The sequence below is a fragment of the Lytechinus pictus genome, unplaced genomic scaffold (genome assembly GCF_037042905.1).
Source record: "Lytechinus pictus isolate F3 Inbred unplaced genomic scaffold, Lp3.0 scaffold_19, whole genome shotgun sequence".
Taxonomy (NCBI): Eukaryota; Metazoa; Echinodermata; class Echinoidea; order Temnopleuroida; family Toxopneustidae; genus Lytechinus; species Lytechinus pictus.
This window is the reverse complement of record NW_026974140.1, coordinates 15,087,511-15,114,196: the sequence shown is the minus strand read 5'-3', so window position 1 is coordinate 15,114,196 and position 26,686 is coordinate 15,087,511. Positions and strand designations below refer to the sequence as shown.

The 26,686-nt window shown below is 35.7% G+C and overlaps 1 protein-coding gene across 2 annotated transcripts; it reads left to right on the top strand.

Annotated features, from left to right (window-relative positions):
* Positions 1-1,450: 1,450 nt before the first annotated feature.
* Positions 1,451-26,339, top strand: LOC129260557 (uncharacterized). 2 transcript variants are annotated; one of them, XR_010296695.1, is made up of 9 exons: positions 1,487-1,688; positions 4,863-5,681; positions 19,242-19,413; positions 19,664-19,823; positions 20,647-20,815; positions 21,281-21,393; positions 22,165-22,224; positions 22,616-23,872; positions 24,171-26,339. XR_010296695.1 is itself a non-coding variant. In XM_064114429.1 (8 exons), exons 2-8 carry the CDS (start codon positions 5,624-5,626, stop codon positions 23,588-23,590), a joined length of 1,707 nt encoding a protein of 568 aa, XP_063970499.1. In that variant the 5' UTR covers positions 1,451-1,688; positions 4,863-5,623; the 3' UTR covers positions 23,591-26,339. The 2 variants fall into 2 exon arrangements, 1 of the variants encoding a protein (XP_063970499.1); XM_064114429.1 differs by having other exon boundaries at positions 1,451-1,688; positions 22,616-26,339.
* Positions 26,340-26,686: the final 347 nt, after the last annotated feature.

The following is a 26,686-nucleotide window of genomic DNA, read 5'->3' as shown; positions in this document are numbered from 1 at the left end:
ATATGTGGCATTTCTATAAAAAATTGTACACAATAAATCACAAATTAAATACACAAAGAAGGAGAGAAGATGGAGCAAATTGAAACTTAAAAAATAAATAGATATTCTCTCAACTGACCCACTTCTTCCCTAGTTAACGTGTTACATACATTTTCCTGATCTCTTACTGTCATAAGTTTGTTTTTGTTTGTGAAACTTGGGGGTGGCCCCAATTCCATCCCACCCATCTGAATGCCAGCGAGCTATAACCTACCTGAAAACAGCTAGCTAGAATAGTTTAAGCACATCTTGTACAGAAAAACAGTTTCACCGCTTGAACTCCGAAAATTAATTTTGTGTTTTTAGAATATTGACAGGTTTGTGCTCATTGTTGCATGACCCTATAGGATCAATTTCATTTTTACGTAGATATTGGTAGTTTCTTAACTATAAAAAAGCACCTTTAAGCTTAAAAACTTGTTCTATTTTGATCAAGTGAACTTATTTTTGTGTGTGTCACTGTTGTAGCTTGAAATAAAGTCATTGTGTCGACAGTAAACGCTAGAGGGCAGCAGTAAAACTTGTCAAAGATGTTGGGCAGTTAATTGGGCAGTTAATTTTTTTCATTTGTAATGTTATACCGAGGTTGTTTTACCTGACTGCTAAGAAAGCACGAATGCCTGTGAGCAAGCAACCAGGGGACCAACGGCTTAAGGTCCTCTCCGAGGGACCTGGTAATGAGGATAGATGCCTTACCAAAGGGCACTAGCGCACCACTTGGGAATCGAACCCGGGTCACCGGAATCCGAAATTCTGAAAATGTGTAATCTCATTGATATTGATATAATTCTTTGTTTTGTATACATGTACGAAAGAGGAAGAAAGTAAAATATTATTCAAAAAAAAAATCTCTATGCAACTTGGCCAATAAAAAGTTTAAAAAAAAAGTTTGGACCTGGGTTTTCACCCAGAGATAACTGATGAAGGTTGTCAAACCATGGGGGGGGGGGGGGGGGAGGTGACAAATCTGTGACCCAATGCATGCATATCGACAAATCACCTCTTGATGTACCTGTCAGAGAGAATATAAATGATAATAAACATAAACCCTTTTTCTCTTATGCCTATTTTATTCATGGTCGATCCTTAATTTCCTACTGGGTGCAAAACCTGTCAAACCTATTTTGTGATTACTGAATCATAAAAAAACGGTAAAAGAAGAAGGAACGAGACCATATCAGCCGGCCGGGTCCTGGGGTTGGGTCTGGGGCGGGGATATAGGAACTATAATATAATGCAATTCATAAGTCCAAAACCCTGCGGATGCATGATATAAATTTTGAGAAAAAATACTCCACAATGAGAACTGTTAATACCCCCCCCCCCCACACACACACACACCCATCGTTGGCCCTGGTATTAAACGAACGTGTAATTCAACACCCGAGTGTGTGAGTCTTCAATCCATCTCGAATTCTAAATATCTACACGTTCAACGCCCTGCTTCAGTTGTCATCCAGAATGGAACAGATACTGTATATACGGTTGCTGTAGCTAGGTTTCCCGTGGGGTGGAATGATACTGCATGTGTAGGCCCTATATTCTGCAGTCATAAGTGATAATCAGTAGGCCTTTTCAGGCAAACTAAAGGATTGTGAACTTGGACCACAAGAAGAAATCTGAAGAGGAATGGCGATTTAAAATAATTGGTGAGTATTAATTTGTTTAAACTCGTAAGTTCGTATTCTTCTGTCCTGATCCTATCCACTATCGAGATAAGACAGTAACTGGTTCCATGGACCTACTAGCAATGAACCATACGTGCACCGCAGTTGCGCAGCATCCATACGTACATAATTATGAACATTATTATCATGATTATGAATTTATGTATGCCTATATCTTTGATTGATTTCGTATTGTTTTAGAAATATGATTTAACTCTGTATGTTAACTGTATCAATGTGTGCTTTGATCTTGGAGATAAACATTAGGTAGTTTAGATAGATATAGTTAGGAGGTAGTAAATAATTATAAACTAACGAAGAAAGATAATCATGAGATAATCATAATCATAATCACAAGATATCACAATACAATTAACAAAAGAATTGTGCTCTGAAATAATGAACACTGAGATCTGTATATTATCATGACCAAGGGATGATAATGTGCGAAGTTAAATGCATACAAACCACCAGTCCTTATACGGTCTCATCAAGAAAAGAATTTGATTGTCATTGTCATGAATATTATATTACCAGTTTGTTCATCATTACCCTGCTGTGAAATCTACTATGGTTGTTGAAGGTACAATAGGGCAGCCAGAAATTAGAAGAACAAAAAATAAGAAAAAAGACCTCTAAAATAAATGCCCTTGCCCCCAATGTGTTTCGTTTCCCTAGCTCATTGAACACCCCTATAAAGAATTTACAATGATCATCCAATCAATCACAGGTATGGAAAGCCAGCAAGTTCAACATCTAATAATTTATGTAATGTAAAAATGCCGTTAAAAGAGAAGTGTGCCCCCCCCCCCTATGAAAGTGATGACCTTTTTTTTTTTGCTTGTCAAATTTTTCCTCGGGGAAATGTGCCTCCTTTTGGGAAATCCTGGATCCGCTCATGGTCCTACTTGCCTTTGTCTTGTGAAATTAATTGGTTACATAAATCTTTTAAACGACAGTTTGAATTAAAAGAGAAAAATCAAACAAGCTTAACAGTGAAAATTTCATCAAAATCGGATGTAAAATAAAAAAAGTTATGACATTAAAATTTTGCTTTATTTCACAAAACAGTTATATGCACATCCTGTTCAGTACGCAAATGAGGAGGCTGATGACGTCATCCACTCACTATTTCTTTTGTATTTTATTATATGAAATATTCTAATTTGCTCCTCAGTGTCAAGTGAAACACGATTAATTCCTCCCTGAAGATGTGGAATTATAGCATTGTTTGATAATATATGGTTCAGTCAAGTTGGTCCTTTTTGTCAAATCTGTAAAAAATGAAATATTGTATAATTCAAACAATAAAAAACAAAAGAAATAGTAAGTGAAAGACATCATCGACTGTCTCACTTGCATATACTGATTTGGAAAATATAAGCGAAACTTTAAATTGTCATAACTTTCTTATTTTACATGATTTTGATGAAATTTTCAGCGTTATGCTCATTTGATTTTTCTCTATTTATTCAAATCAACTATTTTCTGGGATGGACTTGACCTTTAATAATCGTTAGGTAATAAGTGGTGTAGCCTGCATTGAAATGAAGTATGCCATCTCTTTTATCAAATTCAAATAAGTGATATAAATTAAGGGCCACACTGTTCCTTCTCCGTTCTCTTCTTTTTCATCTTTTTCTTAATTTTCTTTAAATCTACTTCCTCTTCTTGTTTTTCATCTTTCACCCTCCCCTTTATCCTCCCCGGCTCCTTCATCTCCTTGTTCGTCTTCTTCTCCTTTTCTATTTAAAGACCATGAAAATATAACTAATATTTTTTCCTTCATGAAGTTCACTTCTTTCTAAAATTGGGCTCATTATTTAATTTGAGTGGTTGATCGAGTAAAGGGGGAGAATCATTGTATTTCAGAGCAGACACCTGCCAAGGTATGTTACCATATCACCTTAGCTTGCCAATGTTGATGCCCTTCAATTTATTTTTATCTTTTTCAAATTAAAATAAATGAAGAGAGACCGTATCAGAATCAGAACTGTCATTTTGATAATCATTTGATGATCCTGACCGTGACACCCATTATCATGAGTGAAAAAACGAAGACGTTATCGTTAGCCCCACTCGTTTACATATTAATTTCGTCAATCAACTTCGATGAGTACGACCTCTTGTGATGCCCTTTGTAGTGTGTGCAGATAGGATGGTTCCGTTCACACTGCCATGACATCATAGGGATAAAAAATGGCGGCATCAAAGGGGTGGGGCAAATGCCCCTGTCTCTGCCTAAACCCAGAAAATTTGAAGACTGAAAAGGTATAGTTCAATAACTTTTTAGTTAAGTAATTTTAGTTAAGTAGGCCTCAATTCCATAAAGTGCCCCATACCACTTTTTATTTTTCAAATTTTAAAAATTTGTGATAAGATTCCTTGCTTGAATGCATTAATATAAAAATAAAAATTTAAATCATGGGGAGGGAATGGCTTTACCCTCCATTCGCCCCCACCTATTAAAAAAAACATGGGGCCTCCTCTGTGGATGTCAGATGCCTCGATGTGGTGTGTATAGCCTCTCTTATCTCCATGGTACAAAGTATAAAAAATACTTTATCAGCTTCCAGTCATCTGGATACTAGTACTATGAAAAACATGTTGCGGCGGCTTTCCCTCCATTTCTACTCAAATCAGTCATTATTTCAGAAGTTACTATTATAATCATGGTCGGTTTGAACTTATGGGACCTTCATCAATCATAATTAGAAAAAAAAAAACGATTAATATTATCATTGCTATTGTAATACATTACTGCATTTTGAATAACATCTTTTTTTGGCCAAAAATATATGCATGAATTGATGTTTGTACCACTTTTTTTCAACTCCAAAGTATAAGGCTTTATTTCATTGGCGATGTAAGCGTCTCAATCTTGTATGGACCCATAGAGATGTATACTATCTCTATGTATGGACCACACCAGTGACGTCAGTGAGGGATCCCTCTGTGCACCCAATCCAAAATGAAAAATCAAACTTTATTTTTAAATGTTATTCAGTTTAATCACATTTCTTACATTTTCTTTCTAGTCGTTTAACCTATAGGCCCTATCTGCATTTTAACCTCTTCCCGCCTGGACTGTTTTTACATTTATATATATATTGTTGGTTTTTACTAATTTTGTAAATCTTTTTTTTTTATTTAAAGGATTTAAAGCATCCCCATTGACTTGGATGACGAAATCTCTACATCGATCATGCTCAATTGGCAACGTTCACCTACTCGGAATCACTCGGAATGCTTGTTAAATCAGACGGAGACCAAAGAATAGCTGTATTAGTCAGACAGGCTATTTATTATTGACATGTGATTTGCATAATAAACACCCAAGCTCTTGTTCTTTTGTTACGTCGTATTCCGTTCGTGACCGTTGAGCCGTGCTGCTCCCCGTTCCCATCATGCACCGCGAAGCTTTAGAGTGCGAATAGATTGTATTGTAAAAATTCTAATTCGAGCTGAAGGTGAGCTCGCGAGGCAGTGTATTGGGAATATACTAGTGCCTTGCATAGCATAGATGTGGTACGTATATATAGCGAAATAATCACTGGAAATTCATGATGCTTGCAGGGGTGGGAAGGAGAGAGATGTGAGGATCTATTTTAAGAACTTAACGTACTTTACTGGACCTACTCCGTACTCAGAGACGCAAGGATGATGAGGGGTGTCTTCATTCTAACGAGGATGATGATCAGATGATGATGATGCTGAGAAATCATCTGCCATTACGGATATAAATACACGTAAAGGGATATCGACGATAGAAAAGTGGGCCAATTAATCAAGGAACAGTTATCAAAGACAACAAATTTAAGAAAATCGTCATATAATAATTATATTCATCCCGTGGAGGCCGGGATTATCAACTATTATTCATCAAGGTGGCGAGACAGGAATACGACTATACCAGTATGTCGATTGCTGGGTTTTCTATGGCCGAATCGGTCTACTACGAAGAACCATACTCACGTAAGTGGTGAACATTTTATTCCTACGCTTTTCATTTATAATTTGTGATGTGTTTATTCTTCTATAACTGAACATCCTCGATATACCTATACAATTATCGTTCAATCTGTTCTTGCCAAAAGGAATGATTCAGCGTTGACTCCCGTGTTCACACCGTGGACTAATTACCCGGGGGGGCCACTTACATTGACGAGTGGATACCATGCGCGACCAAAAAAACACGTAAAAAGGATGTCTTTTTCAAGATAGGGCACGTTACGTACGTAACGTGATAAGGGTGTCAAAAACACAAAAATAATGAAAAAAGGGTATCTATTTCGCTAGGAAAGCTACGTGTTTAGGGTCATATTTGGGGGAATGATAAAACAAAATTAAAATGTTTTATAAAGGATGTCCTTTTTGCCCCAACACTACGTGTTTAGAGTCCGATTTGCGCGAGGTGTGGAAGCTGGGGCCGTACTAAACCAAATGGTGTGTAAACTGTAAAGGTAAAACCGACGACCGATGGACTCGTGACATAACAATCAAATATTGATGTACTTGTTTAGGGGTTCATTTCAGGGAATACTTGCCAAGAGTATCGTTTTGTTTCCAATACTTGTTAAGGGTAGGGTTTCAGACGCCAATACTTGTTAAGGGGTGCATTTTCAGAATTGGGAAAATACGTGTTTAGGGTGCTTTTCGAGACCCCTTGGTCGCGCATGGTATCCACTCGTCAATGGAAGTGGCCCCCCCGGGACTAATTACATGCGAATCTAAAGCATGCAACAATAATTGAATCGCGGATTTATTACAATTTCATATGAATGTGAAATGTCACTGTACATGCTATATGCATTTCAGTAGTTTGCTATATTATGTGACAATGTTCAACTAAGTTCAAGTTTCAGCAATCCATCAGTTTACAATCTTCAATGCCACTGAACAACCTATATCTTAATTGACTTTGCATGGGGTAAACAAAAATCAATGAAAATAAAATAAAATGAAATACTTACAAATAAAATCAATATTGTTATATAGGCCTTAATTATTAGAAGAGTGGTGGCAGAACTATTTGCCTGCCTGCCAAAAAGTTACAGAACTGCACATTTCAGACATTAATTTCTCCTAAAAATGCTCGTTTGTACCCTGAGAGGTACAACCAGAGGATCTTCAAAGAAAAGATGAAGGAGAAGAAGAAGAGGAGGAAGAAGAAGATGGGAAGAGGAAGTAGAAGAACAGAAGAAGATGATGATGATGAAGAAGAAAAGGGATGAGGAGAAGGAGAAGAAGAAAAAGGAGATGGAGGAGGAGAAGATGGATATGAAGGACAAGAAGAAGAAGAAGGAGAAGAAGAAGAAGAAGAAAGAGGATGAAGAGAAAGAGAAGAAGAAAAGGGAGGAGAAGAGGGAGGAGAAGATGGAGATGATGAAGAAGAAGAAGAAAGATAGAATGTTGGCATAAAATTTACAAAGTAGCTGGGAGACCCACGTGATGGTGGATGAATTGATTCAGGTGGTGTGTGTTTATATTACTTCCTCATACCATGAAGAATCCACTATTCGTTCATGCTTCACTTTTGACATCCAATCCAACATTTGCCATCCAACCCATTGTATTATAACATACGAAAATGAGGCGAGGTTTTCAGGAATCCTTTCATTTTTATCAGCAGCACAAACCATGTTAAACGCCCCTCATTCACAACCTAAATTTATGTAATCATGAAATGGTGATGTGTAACAAAATAATGAATACCAATTATCAAATGTAAGAACTGTATAGAGCAGGTGCTTTTCCTTTCATGAATTATACCAATATTACAAACGGACAAACATTGTCAAGAATTATCTCTTCATGAACTTTAGTGACTGAGTTAAGTCTAAGTTTGACTGAACGGAAGTGACAGAGTTGTATTTACAAACTTTTATCACGTTTGTATGATAATCCTAAAAGTTTGACTGTGATTCAGAGTGGATGGGATTTAAAAGCCTTAGCCAGTGATCTTCAGAAGTTCTGATGAAAGAATGTAGATGAATCCAATATACAGACTAACTATGTGGAGGTGCGCCCTCGTATACTTACTATACATGCATGCATAGCATGAGTGATCATCGAGGGGGGGGGGGGGCACTCTAAAAATATTGGGTAAAAGTGCATGGGGTAATTATGTGTCCAACCAACATTGGATATTTCTTATGGGCATTTTCATATATCCAGTGTGAAGAAAATTTTGCCCATTTTAAAGTAATTGCTGATTATTTTTTAAACTTTACTGGAAAATATGCTTCTCGCATTGGATAAAATACTGCCCCAAATTGGTTGGACACATAATTACCCTTCGTGGGGGTAAAATTTTACCCAATATTTTTTACAGTGGGGGGTTCCCCTGAAATGTCAAAATGTTGTACAGCAGCCTATAGGCCTACAGGGTCCCGGAAGGACGAAAAATCTCAAGAAATCGCCACACTTTTAAATTTACTTTTCTTTATACATGTACTAAAGTTAGTACTTTGTAGAATTTTACGAAACAGTCGGTCAGAGTTTTTTTTTACCAACAACGGTTGGGCGAAAATTGTGACCAATGTTTGGTCGAAATTTATGCCAATTGTTGTTCAAATTACCTATGTAAAGATTGTCAGCGTCACCAACATTACTGATAACAATATTTGCTTCACTCTTTTTAAACCAAAATGTTGCGAAGACCAACGTTGGTAAAAAAAAAATCTTTCTTGGCAGTGATGGGTTCTGACTTCTGAGCCCGAGTACATTCGAAATTATTTAATCTTGATTGACCGAGGGTGAATTTGATGTGTCGATTGATATGCATATATTTATTCAAATTATATCAGATGCCAAAGAGAATAGTAGAAATTCTATCGAATTGAATAAAACATGGCCTCTATAGGTTTGATTGCCTTCATAGGGAAATCAAAGAAATCAGCAGGTAAATCGGTAAAGTATGATTACAACCGCAGATCATTATGGTCATACTACTTTGTTTATATCACCATCTTGGTCTAATTAGTATAAACAATCGTGATTTGTTAAATAGGGGTGCAAACAAAAAAGGGAAGTTGTAATTTTAGTAGTGGGCAAAACATGAAGTTGATTATCATCATACAACCCAACCTTGTCGGATTTACGTAAGCTTTGATGATATATAATAACTGATAAAAATCAAAGGTTCTCTGAAATAAAAATAGGGTACTGCCTAAAGTTTTTTTGTGCTGTAATTATGACATTCTAAAACATTTCTAGGCATGTCTTTATGAATTTACTAGGTGGGCTGATGATGTCATATCCCCACTCGTTCTTTTGTATTTTATTATAGGAAATTAGGTTTATTCAAAAATTTTCTACCAAGAACTAAAGTTTTGGATTGACAACTGATTAAGTGCATTAGTTATTTATTGCCACAACTTATTTCTTCATAATGGAGAAACATCATTTACACATGTATTAAAAAATGAAACATTTATGATTTCATGTAATAACATAAGAATAGGGAAAGTGGAGATGTGACATCATCAGCCCACCTAATGAATATTCATGACGATGTGCATATAACTGTTTTTACAAAATATTGATAAAGTTTAAAATTCAATAACTTCGTTATTTGTTATCCGATTTTGATGAAAATTTCATCATTTTGCTCTGTGAGTCTTACTCTATTTATTTAGATATGAATATTTTCAGCCCGGACCATTCCTTTAAGTTCCCACAGTAGGCCTACAGTGTATGAAGATGAAGGGAGTATTGTCGTTTTCTTGGACATGTATACTGAGAATCATGGTCAGCAGTAAAGTCAATATACCTTTATAATTATTATAATGTCATTCAAGAAGAAGGGGAAGGATTCATTAGCTCGTGTTTGGACATGGGTAAAGATGATTGATGTAATTATTGACCATATTCTAGCTCATCCTCGGAAAGTACTTTGTAATAATCATTGTCAATTGAATTATATTTGTCCTCGCAGAGGTGGCTCTAGTATGTAGCATGGGGCTCATTGCTCATTGTCTTTCAAAATAACTCACAAAATAATACCCCTGATATGAATCTACTTTTATACAGAGACATGTACATCACACTTACACTTTCACTTACAGTGTGTACAATTTTGCATATGGGTGAATCCTCAAGGGGGGGGGGCATTAAAAAAGATAATATTATAAACTATGAAATGTGTATATTTATTTTCCTCTCATTCATTTAAAATGATACTTTATCCTTTATCCATCTGCGCCCCATGGTAGGTGGATCTCTCTCTCTAAAGGTATACGGTCTCTCCTTTGATTTTTCAGAAGAAATACGACTTAGATTCATAAGAAAATGGCAAACAGAAGTTTGTTGATTGGCGTAGCGTTCGAGATCCAAGGAAGAAATTAATTTGTACATTGATTTCCTTTATTTCAAGTTGACAATAATTGGTGGAGGGAGGGAAAGAAGAGCTTACCTTTCAAGAAAACAAAGAGCATTTTGTTTCCATCTCTTTTATTGTTTTTAGGACTCCATTTTTGAGAGGCACGTCGAAACAACTTTGTCTGAAGTTTTCTTATAACCAGTTTGATGAACTCTAGTTTCGATGTACTGCATATTGGTAGATTTGTTGAATGGTGATAATAAAAAAATGGAGGTACATGTAAGAACCGCTATGATAAAAAGGAATGGAATACTATATGACCATGTGTGTTTACTTAATGCACATCATGACTGCAAGATGTCAACGAGTGATTTGAAAATATCGTCATTAAACCTGTTTCATATTATAGGCATGCCCATGACCTCAATAGTACCATGTTGGCCTAAACTCGATAGATTTGTAGAATTGTAGGTCAAAAGCTCAGAACTCCTTCATAAAATGTCAATCTAATACTTCTGCACCTGGTCCTGATTAAGATGAAGTTCATGTTTCGTAATCCGTTCAGATGATTTATTGGAACAGATATATTGACATGAAAACCTCATCATTGTGAATTGACATCTGAGAATCCTCCAAAATTCCGGGGGTTTTGTGACGTCCGGATAATTTTGAAGGTTGCAAGTAAATCGGGCAACTTCCCGCGTAGAATCAACCGCACTCATCATGATCCAAATAATCATGTTAACAGTATTATTGTATAATGATGCCCAATCTGATTTGGAACACACTTCTTTTTTTGTGACGTATCCTCAGATATTACCCCCACTGAGTAAAGAGAGGTCTTTGATTTCGCAGTAAAAAAAAAACCTTTGGCGATTAAAAATACAATTTAAAAAAATGTGTTCCGTAAATACAAACTGAAATCCATCATAGTGAAACGTTTCGTTAAAAGAAGTTCTGATTTCACTTCACACTGAGAATTGGAAAAATAAAGACAAAAATAATTAAATGAGCTTGTAGTTCTAATGACTTATCTGGCCTGGATTTTCCAGTGATTTTTTTTTTCAAAGAAAGACTTTATTCAATATTTCTCCACAAAGCATATGTCATATTGTAAGCAATTGCAAAATAATATATGTGATGCATTGCATGCTGAAAAATTATTTTGTTTTCTTTTTAAATGATGAAAATTATTTAGGACTATCCTTTTAAACATCTGCTTGAAAATATGTAGGCCTAATATTTATATATTTTTAATAAATTCAAAGTTTATTGACAATTTGAAATTTTGTTAAATTTGTTAGAAATAAAAAAAATGCAGTGTGATCATGTATAGAATCTTTCATGATATTTGGGAGACAGATCGCCCCTTTGTGCTTGGAGGGGAAAAAAAATCCATATTTGGCTTTTCTCCATGGAGGATAACATCAGTAGACTAATAGTAGGTTGGTTAGGGCTGTCCCCTTTCCTGCCTACATATATACCATAAGGGAATCGTCGATATAAATATTGAATTAGTCCATATTAGATGCTATCAAGACAAACGGAAAGTATGGCGGACTGAACACTGCCAAATATTTGAATAAAGGCGGGAAATAGAGTTTGCTCGAGAGCCGATTGAGAAGATGTAATTCAGGGGGTTATTTTCTAGTGGAGACACCCGAACTGAATGCGGATGAGATATGATCGAGATATCATGAATTTTGTGATGTGGGGGGCTAGAAATAGTATTATGAGATCGTAGTATAACATTTTGACTCAACGTGTCTCATGGAATTATCCCAATAAAAAAGTTTTGTCGAACCAGGATGGAGACGAGGAAAGCCTGAAAGTATTTTTGGAAGAACCCGACAAGAACATCGATTCACAACCCAAGCTACAGTGTACTTGTATTGTATTTTTATATTGGGGCGGATCCATGATTGAATAGGGGAGGGGGTAGAGGCATAGGCGGCGGAAGCGGGGGGGACAGGGGGGACCTGTCCCCCCTAAATTTGAGGTGGGGGGGGGGGGGGACGGTCCCCCCCTAATTTTTTGGTTGATAACTTTTTTTTTTGCTTATCAATTTTGTTTCCTGCGTCCCCCCCCTAAATTGACGTGGGGTGGGCCCCCCTGAAATGTTTGTGGTCCCCTCCTAAAATTTAGGTTGATGACCTTTTTTTTTTTTTTTTTTTTTTTTTTGCTTGTCACAAATTTTCGCGATCCCCTCCTAAAATTTAGGTTGATAACCTTTTTTTTTTTTTTTTTTTTTTTTGGGGGGGGGGCTTGTCAAGTTTTTTCCGTGTCCATCGAAACATTTCAGGTGGGCCCCCCCTAAATTTTTTGGCTTCCGCCGCCAATGGGTAGAGGTATCCAATACACAGAGATCAAAGAGATCAAAGGTCACCCAATGAGAGCAATTTGCCAAAAAATACTCTGTATTGACAAACCAAAATGTTGAGAATACATGTAGGCAAGAGGGCATTGTCCCCGCCTCTATCCCTACATGTACACTTATGAGTTATGACTTTTGTAGTGATGTGATTGGCTTTGTCATATTTACGCCTATAAATTAATATGCCTACACATGTTACATTCTTTCATTTCTTGGTCGGCATTTTCACAATTTCCTGAATAAAACCTATATTTCTTCAGTTTGATGTTCAGCTATCATTTTTCGAATGATCAAGACTTTTAGATAGACCCTTCCACTGCTATCGTGTATCGTTAAAGTCAAAGCATTTGATATGGGGGGGGGGGGCAGTTGGGATGGGAGGTTGTTTTGCTTCTATTACTCATTCAGTTCAATTGCGTCGCTATAAATTTTTATTTTTTTATATCTGTATTTTTTAATTTTTCTACAGACTAAGTATTTACTTTGTTCTAGATGATTTGAATGTTATATTCTTTTTTTTTGTTCAATTATTTGTATTATGAATAATTATTTGTGAACAGTGATTTGTTGATATACTATACTTGTATGATTTTGAAGTGAATGATTTTAATAAATACTATTACAAAAACAATTTAGATACGTGTAAAATTCCCTCCATAATTTGAACATAAAATTATATACGCAGTGAGCAAAAATAATGAACTTTGTATCTGACGAGAATTATAATTCAAATATTCGAGATGTGAGATATTAATGTTTGTGCATTGAAATAAATCAATCATTAACTGCAATGACAAACATTACTCCAATACGTGCATGCATTATCCACACTCCTGGCTGCATAATGCTGATTACAGGACTTTCTATACCAGTGTGTTGCGAAAAATGTGTTTATGAGAGAATGTGCATGTTATGTCAGAAATTTTATTTAAGGGCAATGCCAATTATCATCATAACATGACATACTGCATTTTATTATAGATTTGACTACACGTGTATTAAAACTAATTTATGTTATATTACTTTTTATACCTTTCAATCGTAAAGTATATACGTCGAATAAACATTGCAAAAACAGGTAGAATTATTCTGTTCTTGTATTGTCACTCTTTCGACTATATACTAGTGTACCGCTGAAACATGTAGGCATATTAAAGTTCATCCATCCAGTCATACATCTGTCTTATAACAAGATGGGTTTTATTCATGCATATATACGTTACATATAATGAATTTCGTCTCGTTTTAATTGCTTTAGGAGTGATTCATCGTTTCTACGTCGTTCTTTGTAGTTTAGATGTACATGCATACATGTAGGTTTAGTTCTACACATTATGATGCATACAAACAGAAAACAGCAGGGTTTATACATGCGTACAATGACCTGAATAGATGCATTTCTTTCCCAGCATGCCATCTCAAGAGGTTGCCATTCAAAATCGTAAATATGACCTCGTGACCCCCACTGCTTTGTCTCGAGTCAAATTTATATTTTCTACTATTGCCTCTTCACCCATGACATTGAGCGTATATATGATCGTATCTGCATTGTGAGTACAGGCCACAATTATACGTGCATTGTGACGTCGATTTGTTCTCACGGAAAGCGGTTGGTTATTAAAAAGATTGATTTGTACTGGAATGGGGGATATAATTTGTATGCAGAATAAAGCAGTGTTGCCACATCTACAATCATGGTTTCTTTAATTTAAAATTTAGTCCCAAAATCTTAAAATACATGTATACTATATCCATGCATGGGCGGGTCCAGGATTTTCTAAAATGGGGGGGGGGGGGGGGCACTTTTTCCCGAGGAAAATTTGACGAGCAAATATAAATAATAAAAAATTAAGGACATTTCATCCACGAAAAAAATTAGCAAGCCCCCCCCCCCCCACCAAAAAAAAAAAGAAAGAAAGAAAATGTTTTCACCGAAAACTATGGACACTTCGTCCACGAAAAAATTTGACTGACAAGCAAAAAAAGGTCTTCACTTTTAAAGGGGGGCACACTTGTGTTTTAACGGCATTTTTACATAACAAGGGGGGGGGGTACGAGCCGACTGTGCCCCCCCCCCCTTGATCCGGCAGTGACTAGATCCATGTTTAGGTTTAGAAAAAGTTTTTCCTCATAATCTCGTCAAATTGATAGGCCTATAACTTATTTTTTTAAATTATGCTTCCAATATAAAATGATAGAGCCTATGCTCTAGTATAGGCTGTACTCATGGAAATATGCTTGATTTTGAAACAGTTTATGCCAAGGATAATGCTATATTTTAAGAGGGTCGAAATTAAGCTAAAAATCTTTATTATACATGTAAGTGGTAACTGGGAACTATGACAAATTAGGGTATTCCTCATTTCATTATTTTTATTTTTCAACTTCAACTATATTTTACAAGCCAATAAAAGACAGTATAAATTTACATACAAAACTAATGCGGATGTTAATTTTGCAAAAAATGAACCAAAAACATAATAATGAATAACATTGAAATTTGCATGCATGTATAAAACTTCAGTAATGGAGTAGCAAGAAGGAGAAGTGAGATACATGTCACCGTGCCATCTGCAATTAACATATATATATGCCGACATAAGCATGATAAGTGACGCTTAAAAATTGATTATGCATTAACATGTAAATGTGAGGTTGTAAAGACAATGACAACCTGGTTTGATGACACATTCTTAAGAATATAGGAAGACAAAGCTATGAATTTATGGAGGTAATTTAACTTCACCGGATGACGCTTTTGAAGTTATAATTCAATCAATAATGGAATCGATATAGAGAATGACTTACTTAACATTCTCATTGACTTTGCTGTCACGATCATGACCTTTTCTCGACTTTTCTTTCTACAATAACTGGCTTGTAGAAACCATCAGTAAGAAAAAAAAATATTGCATTGCTCAAATTTTGATGCCACATTTCAGATTTCCATGGCAATCGTCGAATAGTACTTGACAGATCACTCTCTAAATATTTCATCGAAATTGAAAGTAGATTATATTCGTATAGGAAGAAGCGTCTGTGATGCCTGCGGTGAGAAGATGATAATCTTTTTATATATCCAAATGAAGAATTCTAGGGAGCTAAGGAGGCATTATGTTGGCAAAAAAGTTACACAATTTATTGTCACTCCGTTATTAGAAGTGACCACTTTGGGGTTGATTTCACCCCCTCCTTTTGTAAGTGAGATGGCAAATTTGGTCAATTTGTTAGTGAGAATATTTTTTTTTCTGCTTGTCAAATTTTGGGGAAGGTAATTAGGTCCATTTGGGTAGGAGAACCTTTTTATTTTGCTTGCTAGAAACTTACTTATCAAAATTAATTTAAAATTCCTGTAACCCCTCCTCCATTTCACAGTAATTTGTAAATGTGATAGATACAACGAGAGACTTCAGAATGTCATGCATGGGTCTATGCAATACTAGTTCTTTGTTTCTCTACTCTGTAAATAAAGGCATGAACATTTTATTTCACGACGCTCTCTTTGAGCTGGCTTCACGTACTTTGCCGACATCATAATTATTCCCCTTATCTATATGTAGTTTATGTATTCATGAAAAATTGCGTCACTTATCTCCTGAAAATATACATGGACGTTATAATATAATAAAAGTAGGAGTTTATGAGAACCAACTGTGTAAACGAGTACTATAAACTGTGGCATGCACTGCAGATGGTGAGGGCCTTAGGGATCAGCTCACGACCAAGAAAAAAAGGTGAAGGAAAAAACAAAGAAAGGGAAAGAGTGAAATACATGTATATCATTTATTATTTTCTAAATACTATATCAAAATATATCAAAAACTTCTTTTTTATTTTTATTTTTATCAAAAAGGTCAAAAGTTTTGCTCGCTCGCTTCGCCCTCTCGCACCCATTTTTATAAATTTTGCTCCATCCGCCATACCTGACATCCTTACTTTTATGTTGGGGGGGGGGGGTCATTATACGCCACTTGTGGCATGTGAAGTGTGAGGTACGTTAGGTACAATAATTATAATAAGTTTGAGCTAATATCAACCCAGTATTCATGCTTCTAATGCAGAACAAATTTCCAATTTCTGCTCTTCAATTTTATTGAGAAGATCCTCCAAAGCAAATGGAAACAGAAAGAAGACACAACTTTGGTCTCATTTAGCAGATTTGTAATTTCATTTAACCATCAAGACAATTACGGTCGATATTATGGTTCATAAGCCTATCTATAGTATATTCATCATGAAAAATAATTCAATTTCCACACATGTTGTAAACTATCGAGATTCTGAATGAAAATTAATGATCCCAAATATAAATGATCCCCCAAAATAAAGATTTTACTACAGCAAAATCTAAAAAAATTGTTTAAAACCTAAAAACTCCTTATCAAATCAAACACTCGAACGAAAATGATGTAATTTTTCTGTACCCGCACAGGTGTTACATTTCAGTCTTGGTCTACTCTCGGTAAAACCCATTTTGTATTTTCTTTCTAAATATAGCTACTCTTCAACAAAGGAAATGTATTGATATTTCTCCAAGACATTAAAACTATATCTTGGCACCCCCTTTAACAGCGGGCGAAACACAATTTAAGACCAATCTTCCTGCTTTCTTCCTCTAGATAAAACGCCCGAGCACAAATAGTTGAGTTTATTATAGTCTGCACTTTCGTGCTTATTGCATTTCCCGATGTAGGGTTTAGACATCTGTAAACGATGAAGAATAAAGTTAATTAGCTGTCGGTGTGTTAGGTGATAGATTGCATATGAAAACTTTTTTTAAGCATGTGTGATAATCAAAAGTTGGCGAGCAGTATTATCGCCGATAAGCAGTGACGACAGATGTAAACCAGATTCTGTATTCACCTTAAATGATTGAGAAAAGTTGATACACAAAGTGTCGCTATACTCATGGATCCTACTATTTACATTAATTTCGTCATATGTCATATCTGTGTTCCAGAATTTGGAACGTCAATAATCGCGAACATCATATGTTTTGAAACAACAGATTAAAGCAATATTGTGAAAACAGTGAACAGTTGGGCCTATTTGAAGACCCGGTGATTTATCGAGATTTGTCGTCACGTCCAAGAAGGGGGGGGGGGGGGGGGGGGAGGGGCGGACCTCATATATGCCAACATGTATGGGTTAAGGTACAACATTCGGGGAGGAGGGGGGGGGGGGCATGTCCTCCTAACCTTCGTGATCGCCACCCACACGTATATTCATTTACATAACTTTTCCAGATTACCAATGAACGCTTGGTGACCATTTACGCAGATAATTTTATCAATATTTGTTTTAAAGAAAATATTTGTTTGTATCAACGAAGTTTTGTTTACTGCCTCCATAATATAATAAAATACAATATAATAATCATGTACGTAAATCACTATCAATGAGCGCGAAGGGCAATCAAAGCAAAAACTTTGTTTGTTACTCTCTTTTGTTTTCAGTGGTTTTAACGTCAGATGACTCACTCAGTGGTTGGTCAACAACTATTTGGGCTGGTTTTATTTTATTTTTTATCAAATTCTTTTTCTTTTCTTTTATCTCAAACAATATTTGCTATTTGATGATATCATCATCTTAATTTACATGTAGTTTACATGATGTAATTTGAAAGTTGATTCATTGTTTTCGGGTTAAACAACAACATTCAAACGCTTTTATAGAAAACATTTTGAGATCAATTACGACGTATATTTAATGAATCCTTTCAAATTGAAATAAAGCTAACAAATTAAATATCGTATTGAATTATAGTGCTGCATTGAAAAGTGAATCCAAATTTCAATTCCCTTGTGTAAAAACGCCCTCACTGCTGCACTACACCTTATATGTGGAGGATATGATCCATTCCTTTATTATGGATGGATTTGTAATTTGACACAAATCAAGTGTCGAATAACATCATGTTCTTACACACTTACATGTAGGTCGAACATTATACTATTAAGATTCATCTTTTTAATGGGAGGTAGGCCTACACTTTATGAAACGGGAATTCAGATTGATAGCTTAATGATGTTTAAGAGCCAGAATGTTGACATATTTCAAAGGAAATATTTTCGAAGAGTATTCAAAAGGAGAAACAATATTTTCAGTGAAATGTCAAAATATTTGGCATTCTTTACAATGTTTCCTTTCGAATATGAAGCGCGACGACAGAGGTACAAAATGAATCTAAGAAAATACCGTCTCCTATTTCCAAACAGTATCAGATCCCACCCTATGAAAATGGATGTGACAAGTTCCATGTAGACTCTTTTTATATACTAAATGGACTTTCAGTTCTTACTTTTCCCCTTTTAAAAGATCCATGACTGTGTCACCTCATCACTTCGTGGAACATATTTTTTTAGGCCGTCTCCGATATCATACATGTAGCACATATCAGGGGCTCCGTTTCATAAAACTTTTTATAATAGCAAATTTACAATAACAGTATAAACATAAAGCTATAATAGCTGTAGCTGTAATAGCTGTATGGTATAAAGGTATAATGCAGTAGTTGCAGCAAACAATTATTTCATGAGAAAGTCTTTTAAATCAAGGTTAATTGTCTAAATATTATCATACATCTAGATCTGGTACATTAATGTAAATATTGCTTCGAAAAGTACCCGACGTTTGATAGAATTCCCTGCTTGTTTTGCTCATTCCTCAGCAATTACGCATTTTCTTCCAGAGCTATTTGGCACATATTACTTCCCTGGCCGTGTAACTTGTCTACGAAGTCTCGTAACAAAATGATGTTGTGGTCTGTTGTACTCATCTGCGTTGTCTATCAATTTTGAATACTCCATTAATAAATGTTCTTGTCTTATCTTTACAGTTCCTGGACCATGTAAGACATGTTGTCTACGATGTCCAATACCAAACCTCACGTGTACCATTATGTTCCTGTTGGGTGTGGCTGGGTTCTGCGTGGGCGTGGTCCTGGCTACCGATGAGACGGTCCAGATCTTTCTCTGGAACAACACACTCAAAGAAACACTGTCAGATTGGTAAGCTTCTCCAAAACAAGGGTTTGACTGAGAGCGATCAAGTCTTTTCAGTGAACAAGGGATGATAGATAATTGGTTACCAAGGTGTAATTACCAGAATAGATGCCCGAAATGAGGCTCTTTCAGATTTTAACCTCAAGTTAGTCGAATGTGCAAAATAGTACTTCACTCTGTTTTACATCTTCATAATAAGTGTGATCTATTCTTTTCCAATTTACCGTCGTCCTGGTTTATCCTTCCCTTCTTCTAGGTTACTCTATGTGAAGGTCGGTGTAGCCATCGGGACTGCCGTCATGGCAATCCTCAGTGTGCTCTTCCTAGCTATGGCTTACCTAGGCACAGGAGCGACTCGGAAGGAGTTCATCTGCCGCTTCCGAACACGCGCCAAGGGACGATGCCAAACTGCAGTGGTAAAGTGTTCATATAAATGTTACTTCGGATGTATACGTGCATGGCTGATTGAAGGGTGGTAGATCAAGAGCGGACTAGCGAAAAGAGTTAACGCCATTCTGCCTGATCAACAGGAATTGGAATTGATTAAAGCGTAAATCCTACCGTCCTTCTTCCAGTCAGTGACTTAGGCCTGTTCCTGCTGATTGAATTCGCATAATCTTTTCATATTGCAACTTTTAAGAATTAAATTCCATTGCATAAATTACGTCACTTAAACAACACATAAAAAACCACATCCCACCGCTGCCACCAAAAATGATACAAACCCAATGATCAGGGGAGTGTTTCTCGAAGCGTCTTTTCTTGTGATTTTCATTCTTGGTGATTGTCATGATATATTGAAATCTTTGTAAAATATTGGCAGAGAGCAATTTTGTTAGTAAATATCGCAGACTTATTACCTCATGAAACATTCAATGATTGACAAGTTAAAGGTTCCAAATTTCTATCAACAGGATCAAAATCTTAATACTTTCATTCCCATGTCCGCTTACGTAAATAACCTCGTTTACCAAACTGTGTTTCGATCTTTACAGAAATAAGATAAATACGACCGGGAAATTAATCATACGATTCAACCACAGAACGAAATTCTACCATCCTTCATTGAATCTATGGAACTCATCTGTTTCAGTAAAGAAGCCCTAAGGATATGGATTCACCACTTTGTTTCTTGTTTCAACGGAAATTACAAACAATGACATTTGAAAGTTGCTGCCATGCAAATGTTTTAATTTGCTTTGGTTGCCTCTCATCCTGTTTTTATCTCTTGACCTTTAGGTAATGACAGTGTCTTACATACTGCTTCTTATCTGGCTTGTCATACTGCTGATTACGCTGATCCCAACATTCTTCTTTAGCGTGCAAGCTGCCGGTATCTGTAGGTCGGCCAGGGACGGCGAACAGTTACATCGGTATTATTACGAGTGTCTTGATCTCAGGCAGTGGGGTAAGTGGTTAATATGACCATTATTCGAGAAATGATGTGATAAAATGTCAAAAGTTGGGTTATATAGCCTGTAAGAAGGGCATATTGCCGCTTAGTTGGCACTAGCAATTGTTTTCTTGTCACAATTAAAAAAGGCTATATAATGAGAGGTAAAAAACAAATCAAGAGTGAAGAACCAAAATACCAAAGTTCATTGACGTCATTATTCTTCCAAAAGTTGACTAGCGAAAAGACGCAAATATTAAACGATGAAATGAAAAGGCATTTGTAAAATGTTCAAGGATGAGAAGTAAATATTCACACTTTTAAATATTCAAATGAAGGCAACTAATGGATGGTCCCCATTTTTGTATATGAAGAAGATTGGATATATTTTATAGGATCTTATGTGATTTTGACAAGATTTATTTACTCCTAGGATTTCAGGATTCAATTATATCTTTGTTTTTATCTTCATTCACTCAGGTTTAATTGATTACAACAAAGATGCTGTGGATTGGGCTGATCCTAGACTGCCAGGAGAGGGCGAAGAGGACTACTTCATGTGTGATGAAGATTTAGACTATATGTGCGACAGTGTAAGTCTTAATCGTCGCCATTTACAGTGAATGATGATGATCATCATCCCACGTGACATACATTTAGAAAGAGAGAGAGAGGGGTTTACGTAACGTAAATCTATCTCTCTTTAGTTAAGTGTCATGTTAAATGTCTTTAGCAACCATGCTGTTCCATTAATCTCGATCCTCATATTTCGCTCCTTTCTCAGTCGTCTTTTTGAGTAAGAAAGTATGTATTATGTATTAATAAAATTGAGATTGGATTTTCTTCCGTTTTGTTTGCGCCATTAAAATGCAGTTAAAGCATTTAATGTTTATTAGAAAGATAAATAATAGTTAGAATTATATTCTAACTATTATTTATCATTCTAGAAAATATTAAATGCTTTTTTAGAATGATAAATGATAGTTAGAATTATTCTAACTATTATTTATCATTCTAAACAACATTAAATGCTTTAACTGCATTTTTATGGCGCAAACAAAACGGAAGAAAATCCAATCTCAATTTTATTAATATATGCTTTCTTACTCACACCCAAAGAGCGTAACTCCAATGACTTCCGAGATATCAAACATATCTGTATATTTAAGAATATATGCATTTCGACAATAACATGTTATTTTACATGCCATTTATCTGTCAGATAGGTCTTGTGTTTCATGGATAACATGTTACATCGTGTTGATTTAATGCTTTCATCTATGACAAACGTGATCATTCATTTATGTGAATAAGGAATTCACTGCAACTATAAACGTTTCGTATGTTTTATTTTTTTTCTACAGGATGTGCTTATCTTCTATGGCCTCACGCTTGCATCTGCAATCATCGTGGTTATCTCATTGGTAAGTTTCTCTCTTTTCCAAGAACTTCCTTCTTAGTTTGAATGGTGATCATGTTATAGACTTCCCTCTTTTGGAAAAATATAGTTTTGATAATCAAAAACTCTTTTCGTTGAGAACTTCAGAATGGCATAGAGAACCATTTTAATTTGTTCAATTGAATACCAGTAACCAAAATTAATAAAAATTCATGAAAATTCAAGTTCGAGTAATGTTAGGGATTCGACGCATTTGTTGTTGGACGCTAGCACAGTGCTTTCTGTTAATTGTGTTTGAGGTCTTTTCTCCAAGAACATCAATTTATTCCAGTATGGCGCCTTTATTTTTATTTTGTAGGTATCATAGTAAAGTGTGACACCTGATTTGATGATTGTTTCTTTTATTTCAACTTTAGGTCCACTATGTGCTTAACTTCTCTGCAAACTACGCCAAATTGCGTGACCGTTTCAAGGATGGTTACGTTGATAAACGCACTGGTACATACCTCCAGCGTACGACAAGTCTGCGTGGTAGCAAGCGATCTTTGGCTGGTACCAAAGCATCACTGCGAGGTAGCCGTGCCTCAGTTCGAAACCTTGGTGCGTCGGGAATGTCCAACGGCGCCGTCCTGTCAACTACTTCCGGTTCAACGCTGAAGGGTGGGGCTTACAAGAACGACGGTCTCAAATCCAGTCGTGAAGACCTCAACATGCACGAGCTGAGACTTGCCAATGGTGGATATTCTGCAAGTAACTACGCTGGTAGCAACTATGGTGGTAGCAACTACACCGACAGCAACTATGGCGGAAGTGTCCTGGGCAGTGGTTTGGTTGGGTCTACTTATGGAGGTGGCGTTGGTGGTCAAGAATACAAAGGACCGGCAGAAACCATCGATGAAATCCCTGCTCTGAAGGAAGCCTACATGGAGACCTTTGACAACGAAGGTCAAGAATCGTACAACCAGCGGGACACATTCCCAAGTCAGGTGTCCTATGAAGCCAATGTCCCTGTGGATCCGTATGTCTCTGCGAACATTAACAACGGCGGGGGTTACGGAAAACCCGATGCGTACGGGAAAAAGGATGGATATGGCAAGCCGAATGGCATTGGAAACAATATGTCACAGAATGCAGATTCTTACAATGAAGGTTACGGTTCTAATCTGGACACTAACTGGGGGTATACAGGTAAAGAATATGGCAGCAACAGGCCTCTTGGTTCCAATGATAATGAGAGGGTCATGCATAGCAGCTATAGCGGTATCAACCAAGGAGCATCGAATAGAAACAGTCAAGGTAGTAGCGGTGCTGCAGGTGGGTTTGGTGAACCTTATGTTACCCTTCAATCAGATGATTCACCTCCAAGAGATAAACAAGAGTACTTCATCTGATTCAGTTGAATTCCTTGAACCAAGAAACATTTAAATGTGAAGCTGCAGGTTACAGGAAGGTTCTGGTATGAAGTTTAGATCGGTCGCCAAGTTATCTCTTCTTCTTGCGGTGGAGCTACATAGTTCTATTCAAGGATGAATTTCAGTACCTCTGAAACCATGACTATCTTCATACCATGAGCAATCCCTCTTTTTTTTAATTCGGAAAAAAGTAATTTTCAAACCACTTTTTATCAAGATGTAGTCGTGTAGTTATGTGCAACATTTTGTCTCTACTTTTACATTTTTTTTTCTTTCATAGAAAGATTTTATTCAAAATCAAACACGAAATCAATTCAATTTACAGAAAATCATGAAGCGAACATGTTTACAACAACTGTACATGCGTACTATTATCTATTGATATAACAAAATTATGATGTTTTTGACTAAGAACCCTTTCAATTTCACAATAGCGTTTCAATACGTTCTTAAAAGAACTAAAACACAACCGATCTCCCTTGCAACGCGTCGAAAAAATAAAATATTTAGCGTAAAGAATATAACGGTTTACAGTAGAGTATTGAGCGTCTACTTTTACATTGTCGTTTGTGATTTGCAACAAATTAGTTTGATGTAAACATGTTTAATATTGTTGCAAATAATTACATATTGATAAGAAAGATACCTTGAAATCTGTCTCACTTCAGGGCAGTTTAATAATGATTTCAACATTGTAATTTTGACATATTTCATGTACTGCTTTTATCATTGCCAATGGTTTTTACTCGAGATGATAATTCAAACATCTGCAGTTGTAAATAAACAATGGTGTAATGCTAGCAGTGACATGATTTGTCCATATTAAATTCAGGAAGTTGCGTCACGATAGCCATCAATTGTCTTTCTTCTGACTGTAATATAATATTCAAGTTTCATTGGAGTCCATGGAAAGAAATTCATCAATACCTTATTTGATTTATTTAATGTCAAGTGCCTAATTCATTGAGACATGAACATTGCCAAACATATTGATACGCAGATATTTTCTGAATTATGTAATTTTTAAAATGTATTCTCTCTCCAAACGGGAATGGACTTTATGATCTATTTTACAGGTACACATGTATTCTCCTAATTAATCAATGACATTATGTCATTATAATGTATTCATTAAGTAAAATATTTATTGATTTGAAGAGATAAAAGGTTATTAGTTAATGTACATATGTTTGAGGTAACGGTGCAAAAATGCCTATGCATTGGGACAACGTTTATAATCGTTATTAAATGTTTTCCAATTTACAACTATAAGGGGAGTCTTATCAATTCCACTGAACCGTTGTTTTAAGTCTGTATGACTGTTGGTTTACGAGATGATTATCTACTTTAACTAAATGTGAAATGTTGTATAAGTTGTTTTCAATTTGAAAATTATTCACTCGCTATATTTATTGCAGTATTCTTGACATGTGTAATATAATAATGCTGTATATTAAAGCTTGAATGTCCAGCCGACTTTCATGGTTTCTGCTTAAAGCTAAGATGTCAATCTTCATCTTCATCTTAAATATCTGTGTAAATGAACTGTTTTGCAGTGTGTTTGTTTCTGTCATATCATTTCTGTATAAAGTGCGAAACGGTATTGTGTTTTAACTGCATTATTACGTCATATGCAGAGGACATTCCAAAGATTACTGTTAAAAGCATTTTGTATTGAATTATCTGTTTAATATCAACATAATATAGATTGGTCTTCTTATCAGAATAGTGAGAAAATGATGAGGAGTATGATAAAAAAGAAGGAACATTATCAAGTAATGTACCACTGTCATGCAATGCTCATGTTTTAAACAAGATATGCCTATATACCATTCTCACATGCATGCATAGCTGTAAACAACTTTCAAGATGTGAACATGCTAAATCCTATATGCCATGAAGTATACAAGCAAGAGAACCTCGCGAATTCCACTTTTCGATCTTTATATTTTTTTCTAGTAAACTCCATCATTACCATTTAGAGAGGGATGCAGTGGCAGGTCCTAATTAAGCAAACAACATATATTGTTCATCTTGCCTTTAGTTCGTTTGAAAAAAAATAGAACGTTTAGGTATAGTAGTACACTATGTGAATTATGGACCAGAGTAACATGAAATAAATATTTTGCATTGATTGCTTTTGGTATTTAAAAAAAATGTAATTGTTTTTTTTAAATCATACTATGAAGTACACTTTAGGAACTTGTCTCGTTATGTTTAGTTATTTATGCCTTCCTTTGATTTTGAAAATTCTTCCAATGATAATTCTTACATTTTTAAACATTGTCATCTTCTTTTTAATACTCAGTTTGGTTTCTTTTTAAATACAATTGGTCTTACTCTTAAACCTCAACTGGAGGCGATCCTTTATCTGCTGTCATAGTCATCTCATCTTGACTATATAGATCGTATTTTATCTTTACAATTTTAAATAGATCACTGGTTTTTTAAGCGCTGCTGTATTTTGAGAATGTTTTGTGTGAAACCAACCGAAAAAATGTGATGTGCAAAGTATGGTATAAATGTTTTATCGTTCTTATTGTATATAAACCAGACAGGATGTATATATTCTAGTATACGGTAGAGTGTCTTAAGATCAATTTTCATGTTCGGAAGTTTGATTTTGTCATATTGGTATACAAAGTCTTTAGCGGTGATCGGAACATTGTAATATTTCAGACATTTTTTTCTAATGAAATATAAAGCAAAGATCAAAAAGCTTTCTAAACAGACTCTTCTTCATTTTTTTATTTACATTAATGTATGTCTCATTAAAGCAGGGGAATGTATTGCAGGGGAAAGGGATGGTGAAAAAATACTAGAAAGCAAGAATTAGCAAGAGGGAGGGGAGAATATAAGAGGGAGTCAGAAAGAGAGATTTGGAGAGGGGGAGACCCGGTATAGAGAGACGGAGCGAGGGGATCGGATGAGGGAAGGGGAGAGAATCAGCTGAGGGAGGCATAATTGAATAATGAAGAATAATACAATGACTTTATCTAACTAGAGAGCGAAGGGGGGGGGGTAATTACGCACGAAAGAAATGGGCAAGGGGGACATTATAGAGTAGAAAAAACC